Below are 19,866 nucleotides of genomic sequence, written 5' to 3'. Positions count from 1 at the left end.
ATCATAATAACGTTTTAAAAATAACTAAAAGATTGTAGGCAAATACACTTGAGATAAAATATAGTTTGGATTTTCCCCACCATGAATACATGTGCTGCCCCAGACAGTTTCTTAAATAAAAAAAAAAAAGAGTTTAGATCAAATCATAGTTACTACTTCTGTAAAACAAAAACATTACTTGTGAAAAAATAGTTACACATATGCAGTTAGATTTAAACATCATAGGTGGCAAGGCAACATTGGGTCATCACAGCAGAACACAAGGACTTGAAATGCTTACGCTATCTTCTTACTCACCACCTCACTATTTGTTGCTTATACATTTGTTGTTGTTTTTTTGCAAATAAAGAACAACTCTTAATGCATAGTTCAAAATATTTTATTGTTTGTATGGTTATAAGAAAGTAAACTTAAATAATGGTTCCTATACAACTAAACTGGTTAGGAACAACTCTTCAAACAGGTACAATGATAGTAAAGCTTCCCACCACCCTCCAAACAGGAAAGTGCAGTAATGATATTTTATTTATTGTTAGACAGTGTATTACAACTGAATCTAGCACTTACACTTTCAGTATTTTTCTTATAATCTAACCACCAAAAAATTGTATAGTTTCTGTTCTGGGTTGTGTGGCACTCCACTATTTAAAATATTAAAAAAAAACCTTTTATCCTCCTTAGAGTTCAATTAATTTTTTAATTAGAAAAAAATGTAATGCTTAAATATAAAAAAAAGTTGATTTCATTTTTAAAAGACATTAAAATTCATCAATGAAACAATGCTAAATATAAATCGAAACATTAAAAAACAATCCATTTTATTTTCTCACACAATTTTATGTCATAAAACACAAAAACTTTCCTTAAGATAAATTAATTTTCAGTTGAAACTGCAAGGATGTTTGATATTTAAATATTTATTGAGTGCATAGTTGATAAAAAACTGGCTAAAACTTATAACAAATACATAAGTATTACATAATATGCTGTAGTCTGTCCACACCAAAGAATTTCCAGCAACTCTTTCGGACATTTTGTTTGCCGAAGCAAATGTTATGCTAATAACAAGAGATTTTATTCACATTCTCATGATTGAAACTAATGAAGACACAGGGTTCACTTTAATGATAAAAGAAATAAATGTTTGTAAAACAGTATGTACAGTGATTGGATAGGTGGGAACTTTCGGCTATTTAATATTGGAAGAATGAAACTTTCACGATATCCTACTTTCTGGTCAATACTGGTAGCTTCACATTATTTTCCAAATAAACTTTTACATTCTGTGGATAAGGGATATATTTCAAAACAAATTTTACTTTATTATAATTTAAGTCAATTTGTTACAATCAGTTATCCTCAGAAGGCCCAACAGCATTACTAGACTATTTGATGGTTAATGTATATCCATGCTGTAATCTTCCTCGTTACTTAGAGACTGTCCATTTTGGGAGGTTATTAATGTCCTTCCTTTTCTGGAAGAGCTTGTCTCTGCTTCTGATTTTTTAAGATAAAATAGGACATATGCTGCCTTGGACTGGAAAGAAATAAAATCATAAGTAGCTCATAAATGCTTACTCATAACATTTTCATAACTATCTTTACAAACTTGAAAAATAATATTTAATTCTGTAAACTGTATTCATAAAAAAAATGTTCATTTTGGAACTTTGTGTAGATTTACATTTAGGCAAATAACTCAGATATCTACATTTATCATGTACAGCATATCAAGAGATTGAAGTATTGAATACACGTAACATTCATCTCAAACCAACGAGAATCTCAGTTACGTATAAAATAGTAACAATAATTATCAGTGTTTTACCATAAAGAAGTATCACCACACACTTAATCATTTGTATTGAGGGAAATATTAAAATTCATCAATAGAAAATTTATGGCAAACTCCAGTTTGGATATGCAATTCTTTCTTTAATATTAAAAAAGAAAAAATTATTTTATACTATTAAAAGCAATGTACAAGATTTCAATGGCTATTCTAAACATTTAAAATGTACTAATCTTATGTCTAGTAGGTGGTCAAGATTTCATTCACTACGAGAGTAACTTAAAAACATCTGTGGTACTTCAAGGATAAACCAACAATAAGAGATATGATGTTGAAGGACAGGTTAAACGATTAGTGACATGTGGAAAGAGACAAAACATGATGTGAACCTCCACTTATTGAAGACAACCAGATGATTATTTTCTTGGTAAGACTACTCAATTCTGACAGGTTAAATTATAATAAAATGGAAAATAAGTGAAATAGAGTTTTACTGGTAGTTAACCAAGACAAAATGACTGAATAAAGAAAGGCACAAATTTCAGAAACAGCTTAAACCTTATATATACAATAAGAAGAAAACAAGACTTCTGCAGTACATCTTGATTTCTTTAATCTTGGAGAAAAATCTGGTTAAAAACGCTAAAACTATTCACATTCTATAGCTGAACATTTGGGAAGTTTAAAATTCTGGAAGTATTTCAGTCTTAGGGAAGGTAATGTTAGAGTATACATCTATCCCATGGAATAGTATACGACTTCCATGGGCGAGTGCCGTTATGGAAACCAACACCTAGTTTTGAATTGGCATAACAAGATTTTGAGAACCATAAAAATCAAATTTTATAAGTAATTTTAATTATAGCTTACGAAAAAACAAGTTAAGATGTACTTGAATATCAACGTTTAGCCATATTCCAATATGTTAATGTAATAAACTTGTTTGGTAGGTGTTGTTAAAGGACTGTGTTTAACAAACTGACAATTCATGGGTTGGTAAAAACTTGCAGGAACTTCAGTAAGTGTTCCGACTACGTACCACAACATTCTCCTCCGATGCAGAAGAAACACTGCTGTCATCAAAATAATGCCACTGTTGCGTTTCTTTGTTCTTTGCATAGGCCGTGTCTAGAACAATATACAAGGTAGTAAAATTAAAATTATCACATTACCAGCTTCAATTTGTAACAATAACAAACTGAATAATTTATATTCTACTAGTTGGAGAAGGTAGTATGCTGATGTATGATAACAATGTTAGAATGTAACAAATCAATGATAACAACTGCAGAAATAGTCAGGTTTCTGGATACTAAATATAATCTAACACTAACCTAAGCAAACATCAGATCCTATCAAAGCTTTTCTCTAAAGTTTCCAAAGTTATTTCCATTTCTCTTTGGTTAATGACAAACAAAATACTGCAAGATACGCTTACTCACAAGAGACAGAGGTCATGTCATCAGTTATAAAATGGTCACAACATAGTGTAAAGGTAATTACTTACAGTGACCACCTCCCATCCCTCCAAAATGATTGGCTACAGCTATAAGGTCATAAGTTGCTGGGCCATGATCAGGGTCAATTGCATAGTGTGTCATGTCCAGTCCTCTGGAAGTCATTGAGTAACATGCTAAACTATTCAATATTAACTAAAACAGTTTACTACCTGAACACCAAGATTGTCAGTGACAAGAAGACAAAAAAGTGACAACACTTTAGAAAGGAGAGAAATTTTCATTTCCAAAAGCAGAAAAAAAAAGATTAAGATCATCTTCACTGTTCATGTTTTAATATAAATATTTACATCTAAACAATTCTCTATAAAAATGTTTGTTTTTCTCTCTTCAAGGTAAATACTAAGCCTACGTCATTTATGCCATCAATTTCATGACAGTTTTATTATCAAGAGTTTGGGTGATTTATGGCATTGAATATAAAATAAAAGGTTGCAGCTACAAAAATTCTCTCAAAATAGTTACATTTCTATGTGTCAAACAAAAGTTTGTTTTTAATTGAGTCAATATGGATTATTTTAGAAATACTAGTTAAGGTCGGTTATGACGTTTGGGTTATTGTAATGTTTACAGTAAAACTACTGTTATAATGAAGAGCGACGTACCTGATTGGGAAGTCTACCAAGGTGTCAATCTTGTCTCTCCAGTAACGATTATAAGAGAACCTTTTCAGGTGAATGATGAGCACTTGGGGTAATGACCACAAATCAAATTTTTTGGTAGCCTGCTGGTGTTTCTTACATTTTGGACAGTACCAGGGATCCTTAGCTCCCAGCTTCTCTGTAGTCATGAAGAGTCTTAAACATTCACTCAGTTGTATAACCTGGTGCTTCTGTGAGAATCTTGTATTAACTGACTCGTGGACAACGTATTCCTGGAAATTTATATCAAAATACTCAGAAGATATTTATTGGTTATTATTATTCTAAGTTCTTTCAATGTTTTAATTATCATCTGTTATTTAAGTACACAGAACAGTGATGCTAAGCCTATTATTATTTTTTATTATTATATATATAAGAATTCACATTAGATTTTTCTCAGGTTTTGAATATATGAAAAAAACAAACCCAACAAAACTCTTACATTGGCCTGTTTTTCATCATAAAACTTCTCCTTGGCCATTGGATGCCAGTCAATAGCAAGGTACATGGAATCTATGCATAATAAAAACATACAAAAGCCATAAATTTCTTAAATAAACAGCACTGAAATTATGCTAACACATCACTATAAGTAAAAACAGCTAAAAGAAATTCCTAAATTTGATAACCTGTGAAGTTTTATTTTTTTTAAAGTTCTCTTTGTGTTTTATTAAAAAAAAAAAAGCTTTCTTTTCAAACTAGGTATCTAAGTCCTAAAGGAATGTCCGTTTTAAGTCAATAAACTAATCAGATTTGGCAAAAGTGACTACACCAATCACATGAATATATATACAAACTAGTATTATATCATCTCTTGAAATACTTGGTATTTGAAGTATGTGCTGATATCACACTGGACAAATAACCCCCCTAATCAAGATAACAATACATAAATAACAAAAATGTGTTCAAGAAACAATGGAGGAAAAATTTCTGAAACAATAGTGCCAAAAACAAATCAAACAGTAACAAAGGCCAAGAAAGAGAATCAGGTTTTAAGAAGTTAAAAATACCAGAGCAGACAAATTTTGACACTAAAAGTGAAATTTCTTCAGCAGGTAGCATGAGTGAAAGTGTAGGTAGTAGGAATATCTCCTCTCTCTGATCATCTTTGTTTTTGTTCTTTTAAAAATGGTATATACATTTTGTTTTTCTTGTATATTAAAATAACAAACAGGATTTGAATAATGTTCCACACATGTTGTATTATCTTTCTTGTCATCCAATGAAACTTACCTAATAACTTAAGAGGTTTCCCATCATTTTTCAATTTGTCAACCTCGACATTTGCATATGGGTTAACATGAACTATGGTGAATAGACTGGGAGGTCTTGTTCCTTCTGTGTCTGAATCATCTATATTCTCTAACCTGTATCTTAACTGGTCATTGTCAGAGTTATCTTCAATGGCCATCTCTACTTCTGGTGGAAAGAACAAAGTTTATGTACATAAATCATTTTGATTTGATGAGACTAGAACAAGGTGTGGAAAATATTGATTGACATTTTTGGTTTTAATATATACATTTTACATTAACTTTTTATTTAACTTCACAATGATAACTATATTGTGAAATAACTTACTGTTTCTGTTTAGAAAAACATTTTCATGTAAAGGCTTTGACTGATGCCGATACATTTTAAAATATTAACATTGTACAAGTACACTTAACTAGTTTGGTTTCAAAATCTCATGTTGCTTAAACAGTAAATACTGACAAAACTATAAATGAAAGGCTAAAAATAAGCCTAAAACTCAAATAAGCAATATGTTCTTATACAGTACAATCACTTTCAGCCAGTGTGGAATCATGCTAAGAAAAAATAGCATTGATAAATATGGGTACCATGATGATTAACTTCATAAAAACGTACAAATAAGATCTGAGATTTAAACAAAACTAAAATGTGTGTGTCAAGTATAAAGCACCTATGTAGCATTGTTATTTAACAATGGAGTTTTCAGTTTTTGAAAGAGTTCTTGAAAAGTAGACCAGTGAAATCTGAGTGTCACTTAGCAATCAAACTCTTGTATGTTCACAAGAAATGACAATGTAAACAACAAAACAGTGCAAAGTGTTTTGGTTTTATAAAAAGTCCCATGTAGTTTTAAACACAAGCAAATAAAGTTTGAGTTAAATGAGAAACTGAAATTTTGAGTAGAATTGGAAAATATAATGATATAGTTCATTCAACTTTTAAAAAGACAACAAAAAATGATGTCAGTTAAGTAACTGTATAGTGTTAACTCATTTTAAAATCAAATTGTAATCACAATATAAATAACTTATTTCTTACCAAATTTTTTACAATGCACTCAGTGATAAAAGCTTCAACCTACAAGATTTTTTAAACAGGATCATTCAAACAAGGTTTTAAATCCAAGGGTTTTATATAGGATCAAACAAAGACTAAACTCAATAGATTATTTGAACAATGCCATCATCAAAATTTTTCACACAGAACCGTCCACACAAAGGCCCTCAAAAATACATCCTTGTGATTGGACCCCATGCCAGATGTATTATATTCACTACAACCTTTTATCAAATTTTAAAATTACTCCTTGAAATATCCAAATAAGGTGTTCTCAATTTTTTTAGAACTGCTTTAAATATTAATGTTTGGAATGATTTTTAAAAAAAGGGGTGAATTTTACTGTCTCAAGATAGCTCTGGATCAAATACCGTGAGCCTAGAATACTTCCTGTATGTCATTACTTGTATTACAGAAGAAACAAATTAGAAGAAGAAACAAATTAGATATTTCATGTAATATGATACCCAAAATATTTTGTTTAAAGATTTGAAGAGACAAAATCTACCTCCATTAAATCCTTTTCGGTTATTTTCAATCCACCATCTGTCACCACTACTAGGTTGATGTACATATCGGCTACAAAAAAAACAAACAAAAAAAACCCGTTAAAAATAGAAAAAAAACTTCTCAAAATTTCACAATAAATAAAAGTCCTTAATTATTGAACTTTCTACTGTTACTTTTCTGACAATAACAAAGATCAATTTTCATGTCTAGACTTGTGATGTATGATGGAATAAAAGTGAGAATCAAAAGTATTCAGTTAACTTTCACATTTACTATGATCATAGGCAGTCTTACCTACTGGGCAATTGCTCAGGGCCCTACACATTTAAATGTGCATGATGTTGTTCCTTTTAATCTACTTCTAAGTTTTCTTATTATTATTGTTATGGGGCCCTGTTTACTGAATTCTGCATGGGGCTCAAGAAATGACCAAGTGTCTCTGATTCTCTCTAAACACTACCTATTACTATATCTGTAACTTTCAGAACCATTCTGTAACCACCTTCTAATCAAAGTTTATTATTTTTTTTGTTAACTGTAGCTGCTCAAGTTGTAATCAGTTATTCTCTGTCCAGAAACAGTATTAAATGACAAGAATAAAATTTTCATTAGTTATAACTAGCAGCATAAATTGCCAAACAATGTGCGAGTGAAGAGAAAAAGAAACATATGTTCTAAAATATTCAGTGTTTATTATATTTTTAGATGTTTAAATAAAAAATCTAGACTAGAAATAAAATACCTTTGTTCAGACATTACTGAATATTATGTTTAAATCTGTTTAAAACTGCACACTTATCTAACATTGTTATCCACAAAGCTTGACATACTGTGTTAAAGTTGAAACAGGACCCTCATCCCTGACATGATACTTTCCACGAGTATCAGTTAGCCAGATGTTTCGTAATAAACAGATTATCAGATGAAAATTTTGAGAAAAGAAAAACTCCTTTTTGCAAAAGTAAAACAACTTATAGTTTAGAAAGAAAAACTTTCGAATTGAGAAGTTTGTATTCATTTTTGTACATGACAAATACAGATTTAGAAATGCTCTCCTTTTCATAGCACTCAATTAAAAAGTAATTCATACAAATCAAACTATGTCATCAGGTGGTTCTTTGTGCTCCTCTTAACACTTTAATAATATTTATCCAGGTGCAAAAATAACATAATTCACTTTAATACATACAAGCTTTTCTTTCTACAGAAAACAACATGGTAACTGGTAAAATTGTTTTCAGAGGAATATGTTAGACATAGGTGGACAATCTTACACTACTTTTATACATGTAAACACACCTAAAAAAACCCACTGTAAATCCAACCTGACAAATAACTAATAATAAAAAACAAACTTGATACTTACAACATATGTCTCAGGATTGTGTTATATAACAGTTCATAGCTACAATCATATTTTGGTACAGACACCAGCAAAGGGTGTCCAAATAGGGTGACTGCATAGTTGTTCATTCCAGTCTTTAATCTAAAATGAAGTTAATACTTATGTACTGATATCTTCTTGTAGATGGCAAATATAATTTCTTAGCATGTTAAATACAAGATATAAATGATAGAAAAAGATCACATACACTGGTTTACGAGTAGAGATAAATAATAGGTTACACTACATAAATTTGTATAATTTTATTTTTTGACAGAATTCAAATTTTTTGTTTTACTTGAGAAAGAATACTTCATAGTTTTTTTATTGGTACTTTTAAAACCCTGTAAGCACAAAACTCAAACAAACTTATTGTTAAAGTTTTTCTCTTACTTCAACACAGGTTATAAAACACTATTATTACCAGCATTACAACTACTTAAGTATAGTAAAGTAAAGTAAAGTAAAGTATAGGTGAAGCCCTCTGGTAGAATATTACTGATGTGTTAGTTAAAAAGAACTGTCAGAAATAAGGAAATTGATATTCAACTTTGATCATCATTGTCTACAGTGGGTAAAAATAAGTTGCACTGGTTTTCACAGTTTTGCTTACATAAAACAAATGAAACTACATTACAGCTAGTATCCAATAATACTAAAAGAAACTTCTTGTGCTGTTAAGATCAGAAACAACGTATATAAAAATCTTTAAATGGAAAATAATCATGGACTATGACTTAAGGCTTGAGAAACAAGTATTATATTAAAAAGCCTAAACCTCATACATTGGCAAAATCCACAGAAAATAACAAAACAGATACTGGATTCATCCTACTTCATTGGCACACCAAGTAATATATTGGTTTGAAGCTTAATCAAAGTAAAGCTAAGTTGAAAAAGAATTTACAACAAAATCATAACTAAATTATTTAAAAACAGAAACCTGAATATACATTTGTGTTTACTTGTAGACAAATTCTTTCTTGTATGATAACAGCAACAATAAACTGAATCCATATTAAACATTTACTTACAATTTTATAATCCTTATAACAGAATTACCTACAAGTTTATACTTATTTCTTATATGTTTATTTCTATTAAAAATCTATTTCATATCAGTAAAATAAATAAATAAAATTTATGATTGTATCTTTTTTTGGTGAACAAATCTCAAATTTTAGTACTCTTTTGTTCTGTCAGTGACTACAAAATGTAACATTAATAAATTTACCGTTTATCTCTCATGCACAAAGGTAGAATGATATAGTTAGAGTCTCCGTTCCGAGCAAAGGCAACTTCATACCTGTAAAAAGTAAAACACTTAAGTAATTTCAATAACAACAGCACGGATGAAAAGATTTGAAACGAGGAAAGGCCACGAGTGGAATGAATATTGAAAAGCATCGTTATATTGTACAGATTTACTAATTGGAATAATACAGTTGCTTTCTATTTGTATATTGTCACTTGGTTTAATTAACTTTTTATCAATTCTTCTTTAAAAATAGCAGAAAATACATAATTTTACCATCAATATATAAACATACTATAATTCCAGAATGTCCACTTATGTTTACAGAGTATGCAAGTTGTTTATCAAGATGAGTTTTATTATTAAAAATGTCAATGCAGGAATAAATATTTTAAGTAAAAAGAATTAAAATATAAGAAAAATAATTTACAAATGCGACATCTGTTGACGATAATCTTAACTATAAAACTTTTCTGAGTATGTACGCATCTAATAGTGTAGCACAATAGAATAAATTTTTGTGGTAGAGACAAACATATTGCTTCATGATGAAGAGAAGCTCACATGATGTAAAAATGGTGTTCTAAAGATAGCAGCATGGGTATTAAACTTTATTTTAATTAAAGTACAGAACAACCATCTTAAGTCATCTTCAGGTTAAGAAAGATGAAAAGATCTCATCTGCAATTTATAACATCTGAACTACATATTAATCTATCCCTCCAGTAAACTTATGTGATGCACTACAATTAATTACATCTCTTTATAAATAAACACACACAAATGGTCAGACAACGACACAGGCCACAGTACTCCAGGCAAAAAGCATTCATGTTTTGCCAATGTTTGTCACACAAGTAACTACAGTATATCTCTTCATAAGTAAATGCACAACTCTTTGGTCAGGCAACAACTTAGCCCATATTAAACCACATAGGAAAAATTCAGTTTGTAGGTTCAAGTTCTTACACTGCAAGATTCCACTTAATATTTTCTATCCAGACTAAGAAATATTCATTAGTATGTACGAGTTTGTGAATCAGACATTAAGAACCAGATTAATAAAAACCACTTGTAATATTGGTAATAAGAACCAGATTAATAAAAATCACTTGTAATATTGGTAATAAGAAGCAGATTAATAAAAACCACTTGTAATATTGGTAATAAGAACCAGATTAATAAAAACCACTTGTAATATTGGTAATAAGAACCAGATTAATAAAAACCACTTGTAATATTGGTAATAAGAAGCAGATTAATAAAAACCACTTGTAATATTGGTAATAAGAAGCAGATTAATAAAAACCACTTGTAATATTGGTAATAAGAAGCAGATTAATAAAAACCACTTGTAATATTGGTAATAAGAAGCAGATTAATAAAAACCACTTGTAATATTGGTAATAAGAAGCAGATTAATAAAAACCACTTGTAATATTGGTAATAAGAAGCAGATTAATAAAAACCACTTGTAATATTGGTAATAAGAAGCAGATTAATAAAAACCACTTGTAATATTGGTAATAAGAAGCAGATTAATAAAAACCACTTGTAATATTGGTAATAAGAAGCAGATTAATAAAAACCACTTGTAATATTGGTAATAAGAAGCAGATTAATAAAAACCACTTGTAATAACTGACATCTTATATTTTTATTCCAAGCGAGTTTCTCGTCATCATGAATAACTTCAAACAAAGTTTGATTGTGTGGTACTTCCTTTGTTCTCCCAGGATGATTTAGAGTTGGTAAGTATAAGTAAAGAAATAATATGCTGTACAAGATGTCATAATGTTAACTCGAAACTAAAAATGTAACTCAAGGCAAAGTTATGCTACAAAATAAGGGTTATAAGTAATATAGAACATAATTACTGAAAAAAATACCTTATGGAAGCATCTTTATTAGGAGTTGTACAACCCTTTAATGCACAGACAACCAAGTGTCAAATGCAAGACTAGAAACATGTTAAGAATCAAATTAGATTTATCCAATACTGGAGAAGTTCCTATAGTTCCTCAATGTAATTCGTATGTAATGTTTAAAAAATGTCTTACGTACCTTAAAAGCATCATTTTACGTTTTATGATTTTACCGACTCTTATCACGACAGTACTATCACGATCAACTTATTAGAACTTTAAACAACTTTTAAATTATACCAATGAACTTTACATCACGTCAACTCATGAATAACACATCACACTCACACAAAGATTTTTTCTTGCTCCAGAATGTTGCTGAGCCCTTCATCTCCTTGAAATATCTTTTGGAACCGATGGTTATATACATTTGTCACTACAAGCTATAACAAAACACAGATAAAAATTAAATAATTTTCAATGTTACTGATCAACCATCATTATTTATTTTGTATGCCCAGAAAAATAAAACCTCCAATATGTACAAAAATAAACCAGTTAAGATCCCTTTTTAGTAATTGTGAGCAATATTCACATGGCTACAACATAACTTCTAATTTGAGAGACTGAATGTGATAAAAACGCATTACTAACTTAAAAATAAAAATATACTTGTGTACAGCCCATCCAAACTCATGGGCAAGTATTACCACCCCAACCCCCGTAGTATACCCTAATATTACATTTCATACCTAATTGAAATAAAGACATTTTGCAAATTCAAGCTGGACCAACAAAGAAAAGCCAGTTGAGGCAGCTAAATTCCTTTGTGAACCAATCAAAATTAAGATCATTCATGAAATAAATTTGTGGAGTATTCATAGAATAATTATCGATAGAATTTGGATTTACAATTTTCAAATATATTAGAAAAGTCATTGTATTTTGATAGCATTGTTTTAACAATAGATTTTGTCATGTTGCTTAGCAAAAATTTGCTATTGTTGTCAGTCTAAAATAACAACATGTACAGACAAGAAAACTAAAAATATTTGTTGATTTATTAATTTAGTCACCATTCATTAAAAGAGGTTTGTTTGTTTTTTATTTAAAAGCTCTGCAATACATAATAGCTTAATTTGGAAACAGCTGAAGTGAAAACCTGAAATCAACATTTTTACTTTCATGATAAAGTTTATGCACTTGGTTCCAGGTTATGCGATTCCACACTATGTCTTTACTTTAAAATTATAATATCAACACTTACTACACTTAGTTTGATTACTGTCTTCTGTAATTTTACAGATGTGGATGCACTAGGACTGTTCGGGGAGAGAGGACATGAAACTTCTATTTTATCTATACAAATGTATCTTGGATTTTATAACTTCTCACATTTGAAGAAACCAAACATGCAACACACTACAGCTTCCATATAGGTTGGACTTTTCTGCAACATATTAGATCAACCTTCAATCTAAGGCATGTACTTTTACTGGTATCTTGTTTTCTTATCATTCTAATACAGATAAGAACATTGAGGTATACAACATTATTTGATAAATTAGTGAAAACAAAACACATAGCAGTTTTGCCAGTAACAAAACTTAACTTACTCTATCAGCCTGGATATCAGCAAGTTTTGAGACTGCTTCACACAAGTCTTGTACACATCCCATTTTAGGGACTGTTACCTTCATCTAAAAACAACAAACACAATATTCTTGTTTAAGCCTACAAAGTTCAGTAAATAAAAGAATCAGATACCCATTATTAATAGCAAGAGAGAGGTGAACATATTGTTTAATTTTAGGAAGGCTTGTTCATAAGTTTACATTAAAGTTGTTATTCAATGAACACAAGATCCAAGACAGAAGTTAAAGCTAACTGTGTGTTGTGTTCAGTAAGAGATACATGCTATTACTTTTCAGCACATTGGCTCTACAGCCTATTTTACCTTCAGGGTCCAGAAAAGAAATGTGCTGAAATGAATGTCCCACTCATTTGTATATGTAGCTGTTGTGTCTTGGCCAATAAGTGACCCTTGAAAAAGTAAATAGAGCCGCGACTCACGGTAGGTGGTGGGGAACCAACATATTAAATGTTACTTCAACTAGCAATATTGGTTAGAACAGTTAATATATCTTGTTTTATTAATTATTTTTAATATTTTGTGTGTGTGTGTGTGTGTGTGTGTGTGTGTGTGTGTGTGTGTGTGTGTGTGTGTGTGTGTGTGTGTGTGTGTGTAATAATAATAATATATATTGCTAACAGTAAGGGTTCCCAACTGAAGAAACAATGCATTTTAATCTTTTTAAGTAAGAACATTAAATAACTATACTCAATGAATTTTTCATTTTCATCTAAGCTAATATTAATTAAAATAACAATTTCAACAAAAAATTGTTAAAAGAAGTGATCTAGTCACAGAAAACAAAATCACCATAAAATATGAAATAAAAAACAACATTAAAATATCTATTCTGATATTTCAGTGTTGGTAGATAACTAAATTGGTTAACCAATCTCAATTTAAAACAAAAAACAACACATTTAGTTTCAAAGAGGCAAATAAAAGTATCCTTAATTTTAAGGGAAAAAGAAAACATCTTGCCTTCTATGTTTATAAAATATTTATAAATATCCAACATCTATGGTGTAAAAAAATTATACCACGTAGAAATCTTCATGAGATTTATCACTACAAACCACAAAGACCTTTCTGATTTCTCTTTGAAACAAGCAGTAGTAACAAATGTGAACTTGTAAAGAATAATAAACTTGAGAAAACTACTTATGACGTGAACTTATAAACAAACAGAGAAAAGTTCAACATTTTCTGGCTGTGGTCAAGGGGTTAGTACCTGTAATATTCTTTCATTGACGTCTAACTTAACCAAGAAAATTTCCATCTGACGCTCTTTTCTGACTGGAAGAGGCAAAGACAAATAACAAGATGGATCAAACGTCACTGAAACTTTTGAGCACACAGGACACACAAGTGTGGACTTCAGGAGTCCATGAAAAATGTCAACAATGATGGAATTATTTCGTTTCAGGTAATTCTCCCAGGCTTCTTTGGCCACCACCTTTAATAACAAATAAATATGATAATATTGAATGAAAACAGCCATTTATGTACAAGACATACATTTAATTTAAAAAAAAAAGTTAATAAATCCCTCTTAAATTTGTGTTCTTTCCAAGTTTTTAGTTACATCAAAAACTCTGTAAACTAGAATATTGAGAATTAATCATTTCTTGAGGTTTTAATGCTAATTATGTAACTCGAAACCATTCTGAAACACCCGTAATTAAATACGTTTTTGGTATTACCATGTTTCTAATATATACAAGAATTCAACTTCCAATTGATGAATTAATTACAATATTTTAATATCTGAGGTTAAAATCTGTACATTAGAAACAAAGCTTATTTTGGAAGAATGTATTTAATTAATAACAAGTGTGGTCAGGAAGAAGATGGATTTCCAGTCGACCAATCTACATCACAGCCAACAAATGCAAAGCAAGAGTTGATGTTGTGAGGAATCAGGCATCTCTAAAAAATAGCTAAAAGTAGATCTTTAATATAGTTTAATATTATTTGTTATTAAGAAATAACTAGCTTAGAGCAGTAAAATCTAAAAGGTTTTTTTTTTCATGTTTATTAAATACATTAAAATAATATCCAAAATACATCAAACAGAACTGTGTTTATATGAAAGAATGTTTTAAATAATATAAACTATCATAATCATTTCCATTAATGTGTCCAGATGGAATATTTTGTGACCATTTTCTATTTGTTTTTTTCCCCCACAAATATAAATATTTTCTTTTATAGAGCACATGCAGAGCAGTTTAAATTTTACCAAAAATAAATCACACTTATAACTGATGAAAAATCAAGTTAAAGAGAATATAAATGCAAAACTTCATTAATTTAGAAACAAACAAAAAACTAACTTCATCAGGTCTGCCATCAGCATCTTTCATTTCAATGTAAGGTTTGTTCTTCACTCTGTTCAAGTCTTCATGGAGACCATCCAACAAAAAAGCCATGAGTTCCTGGCAGTCTTGCTGCTGGTAACCTGAGAACTGAGGAGCAAACTTTCCCACTGCCAACTGATAGAAAAAGATAAACAAATTTTAGTTTCATCCATAAATCTTCTCACTATACTGCTCTGTTAAGCAAAATGTTTTCTATAAACATCTACAGTAAACAAGCTATATATATAGCAATCTCATTTGAAAATTTCAGAAGTAAAAGTGACTAGGAGACATAAGAAATAAATTGAATTTGATGGCTCGTAGTTTAAATGAAAGACAAATTCAAACCTTGAAACATCGAGGTATGATGTAGGTGAACTGGCCTGACCAAATGGTTTTCATTAATTCTCCATATGATTTTGCAATCTCACCCTTCATTCCCAAAGGGTTGTTAACATTAAGTTCATCCCAGTATTTTCCTTTTAGAAAGTAGTCTGTGAGAGGAGGAGTGTTGCTCATACACTGAAACATCAGAAACAAAAAGTTGATTGTGAACAGCAAGTTTACTTGTTATTTCCTCCTTTGTACATTTACAATATTACTAAAAATTAATCTAAAACAGAAAAACCTGAAGTGCATTTAAGATGGAAGGGATGCTATATATGAATCTCATAGGCAGATGAAACAACATTTGATGCAACTTGATGTTATCACTGAGAATGAACTTAAATATTTTGGTCAATAAACCACAAGTTTAAACCATAAGTTAAACATTCTTATTGGCTAACCAGTACTTGGTAAGTTTTTGTTTGTCAATGCATAAAAACATGCTGCTGAAACTACAGAATTTATTATAATTCTGTATTAGTCATCCAATTAAACTTATATAATTCTTAGGCAGCTGAAAATTTAATTCAGTTTGTGTACATTAAACTGAAAATTCCTGGAAAAATTACATACACTTTGCCAAAAGGTTTCTTACTTGCTATCAAAAATAATTAGTTTGTTTTAATTTTAAACATTCACACACTAATATGACTGTTGTAAAATAACAGAGAAAACCTTTAGCAACTAATTAAAACCACCTCGACTTTAAACATGTTTCTGTGTCATTCTAATTGTACAGTAAGTACAAAGTATTAAAAAAAGTATTTGATAACTAACGGTTTAAGAGTATTAGGTATTAATAATTATTTCAAAGTAAACCAAATAAAAAACAAACTATAATTAAAGCCATAACAGAGTAATCTGTATGTTAGTGTAACAAATTTTTATACTTTGCAATGTATGTTATTAAGTCTGTTTATTAAAAAAACAACAAAGAAGTGGCAAAACCTGACAATTAGATAAAAAAATCTTAAGTTAAAGTGAATGCACAGATATCCATCTCAATCTAGGCTACTGATCAATTTTTTTGTAATCCAAGTACATAACTGTATTTCTACTGAATTTAAATTTAGAAAATAAGTCTTGAACTAATCACCTGTAATGCAGAGTTCATAAAACATGTATTTCCTAGATTACTAAGCCCACAAAGACCAGGTTGAACTCTGCCCATTACACCACTGTTGTAGTCGTAACTATGAAAGTTTATTCCACTGACTGAGCCATAACTCCTAGTTGTTCTGAAACAAACATTCTGAGATTAATTCTCATGTACTATAAATTATACACAGAATCGCACCTAGCTTCATCCTAGAACTGAAATATGCCTATCTTAGTGATGTTGAAAGATTATATAAAAACAAACTTCATAGAAATACAATAACTTTTAGAGAAGAGAAGGAAGGTAGAAATTATTTATAGTTAATACATCCAGTACTTAAACCTCATAATAATAAAATTTGGTTAGTGCTTGTTTGTTATTGAATTTCTCACAAAGCTATACGAGGACTATCTGTGCTAGCCGTCTGTAATTTAGCGGTGTAACACTAGAGGGAAGGCAGCTAATCATCACCACCCACCGTTAACTCTTGGGCTACTCTTACTAACAAATAGTGGGATTGACCATTACATTATAATGCCCTCACGGCTGAAATGGCAAGCACTTTTGGTGCTGGTCAATGCTCCCTTCAGTATTAACATTTTGTTTATTATATGATCAAAATTATTAATCTGAAAGAAATGCATGACTGATTTTTACAAATATACTACAAAAATAGTTCCTTTCTGTAAATTCTGGACAACTACACTATGCATAGTGTGAATTACACATCTTTCCATTTTGTTTAGTTTAACCATATGTGTGCAAGTGGGTACCTAAGTGCACATTCAACAACTTTTAGAAAGTTGCCATATAATATGGTGTCAAACCTATCGGCTATTCATTGAGTCCTATGGTAATGATTTAGCAACATTTCACATTACGGTAAACAAGTTGCAGTATACAAGAATTATTGAAAAAAGAAGAAGAAGAAAAAAGTGTCCCTGGGGGACCATTAAGCTTTTCATGGAGAGGGAACCAAAAACTGAACAAAACAAAAGCATAAACTTAACTAATTCAAAACATATACCAGCCTACAAAATTATGTTGAATTAATCAAATTATAGAATCACTTCATATTTTAAAATAAAAATAAGATAACCTTGTAAAAAATGGTGAATTTAATCGTTGATTAGTCAAGAAATTTAGACCAAACATAATAACTTGCTAAGAAAAAGCCACATTAAATTACAGACATGCAATTCAATAAAAAGGCATTCCTTAAAGTTCATCAGTAACTATTTCTTCATATTGATAAGTTACATTTTAAGGCATTAAAGGACTAAAGCAATTTGGGTAACTCTGGTCTACAGGTTATTATAAAAATACAAACTGAACAGCAGACAAAAATGTTTATATTCTTCACATGAACATTACTTCTTACTCCAACTTGTCACAGTTTGAGTCAGACTGATGTCTCCAGTTTACAGACACATGTTGAGTACAAATACTTTACATCTAATATTTAGTGTAAAACAAACTTGTACATTTCATTAAAAAACTGACAAATTTGGAAAAAGATACACATCATTAGTTTCAGAATTACAGTTAACATTACTTTTCCAATATAGGGATGATCTAATGAACCAACTCTTTGTACATAATGTTAATTTATTATATTTCATTAAAACAGATGTTATATGGATAATATAAGTTACTCAAGCATTTATATTTGATAAAAGGAAATTGCTTACACAAATTATTTTGCCGTCTTTAAAAATAAGGACAGTAAATGGGCATCACACTATTTTGACAATTATACAAACAAGATTAGGAAAACCAGCAACTACCACATAAGCTGCAAACTGTTTGGTCTCTTAATTTGTGTAAATAAATCGTTAGTTTATCATTAACTGTAAGTCATAAGTTTTGCAAGATATTTAGAAACTCTGAATATTTTAAAAAAGTTTTTTTTCTATTAAGATATAGCTCTTTCCTTTTAATGCATTTCATCAATTTTCCTCATTAATCAGTGTCCAGTTTTATACAGTTGGGGTACTTTATTACGACATATTGATAAAAAGCGTTGAACAATAAACAGAGAGCATACAATCTATTTGTTTTAAAATGATACATTCAATACCAGACAAACATGTACAAAGACTCATTGCATTATTGGTTATAACAGTTGTATCTCTTTGTCAATATTCACATAGACTGGTTTAAATACATTAAAACACCCTTTAACAAAAGAAATTCTCTTATACATCTTATTACAATACAAGCTGTGAAATTCACTTTAGATACTGCCCACTAAGGTTAAAATTGCATGCAGTCTAACTTCACTTTTACAAACTTACTTACATTGCCCACCTGAGGCCTAGAATTTTCTACAAACTACAAGAGGTTATTATGTAACAATACACAATGAAATGAGAAAAAACTTAGAAGGTACTAGTAACATGTTGCAACCAGATAATTACCAACTGGCAAATTAAACAACATATGATTTGTGCACAATTAAAGAAAACCTGTAATGAATTATCACTTCTTAAAGATATTACGTTTAACACTCCTGCTTTATAACTAACTATCTAAATCAAACAATTGTGCATATTTAACGATCGTAAAGCAAAATCCTCACCTTATGTTGATATCCAAACATTTTACAAGTGAACAGCACTAGAATAATTATGAATGAATGCGTTTTCAAACTGAGCAGCATTCTTTGCACATGTGACATAAAACGGTCATATCAGAAACCTTTAAGAATCAGATATAGCCATCCTGAAAAAAGTTATCTGCTAACACAGATACTTTGTTTGCCTCTTTGAACCGAATAAGACTGACCGTCATTTCTATAATCCACTCGAGCTAAAGTGGGGAGGATGCTTAACACATTCATCCATTGAATCTTACGATCCACAGTCTGTCATGATAATTATGTGGTCACACCAAGTCACATGTGCTGTTAAATAACATACAGTGTGATATTTTAAGTCCACTATTCAACACAAAAAAATTACAAACACCAAGCTTCACTTCTATTCAATTTCTGAGGCTTAAAATTCATCAGTAATTGAATAGTTTTCAACAGTCCTGGCCTGTTAAACAGCCATTTCACATTGCACCTATCTACAAGTAATTAACTACTATATCAACCAATT

The 19,866-nt window shown here is 30.0% G+C and overlaps 1 protein-coding gene across 1 annotated transcript; it reads right to left on the bottom strand.

Moving 5' to 3' along the window:
- Positions 1-361: 361 nt before the first annotated feature.
- On the bottom strand, positions 362-16,918 carry LOC143251112 (ubiquitin carboxyl-terminal hydrolase 4-like). Its single transcript, XM_076502476.1, has 15 exons — positions 16,760-16,918; positions 15,625-15,798; positions 15,253-15,411; positions 14,148-14,372; positions 12,900-12,983; positions 11,632-11,726; positions 9,398-9,469; positions 8,146-8,265; positions 6,778-6,848; positions 5,190-5,375; positions 4,396-4,466; positions 3,915-4,183; positions 3,300-3,403; positions 2,832-2,920; positions 362-1,537 (listed from the first exon to the last, which is right to left on the bottom strand). Exons 1-15 carry the CDS (start codon positions 16,832-16,834, stop codon positions 1,397-1,399), a joined length of 1,935 nt encoding a protein of 644 aa, XP_076358591.1. The 5' UTR covers positions 16,835-16,918; the 3' UTR covers positions 362-1,396.
- Between the last annotated feature and the right edge of the window lie 2,948 nt (positions 16,919-19,866).

The sequence above is a fragment of the Tachypleus tridentatus genome, chromosome 5 (assembly GCF_004210375.1).
Source record: "Tachypleus tridentatus isolate NWPU-2018 chromosome 5, ASM421037v1, whole genome shotgun sequence".
NCBI lineage: Eukaryota > Metazoa > Arthropoda > Merostomata > Xiphosura > Limulidae > Tachypleus > Tachypleus tridentatus.
The sequence above is the reverse complement of the archived record's forward strand: the minus strand, read 5'-3'. Positions and strand labels throughout refer to the sequence as shown.

Bases quoted from the DNA above. Each gene is read 5' to 3' on its own strand.
- LOC143251112 (XM_076502476.1), bottom strand. From the start codon at position 16,834: ATGGGCAGAGTTCAACCTGGTCTTTGTGGGCTTAGTAATCTAGGAAAT. The intron at 4,467-5,189 runs GTAAGTTTCATT...TATTATGCATAG, and splicing joins GAAACCTCTTAAGTTATTAG to ATTCCATGTACCTTGCTATT. The intron at 3,404-3,914 runs GTACGTCGCTCT...AATGACTTCCAG, and splicing joins TTGGTAGACTTCCCAATCAG to AGGACTGGACATGACACACT.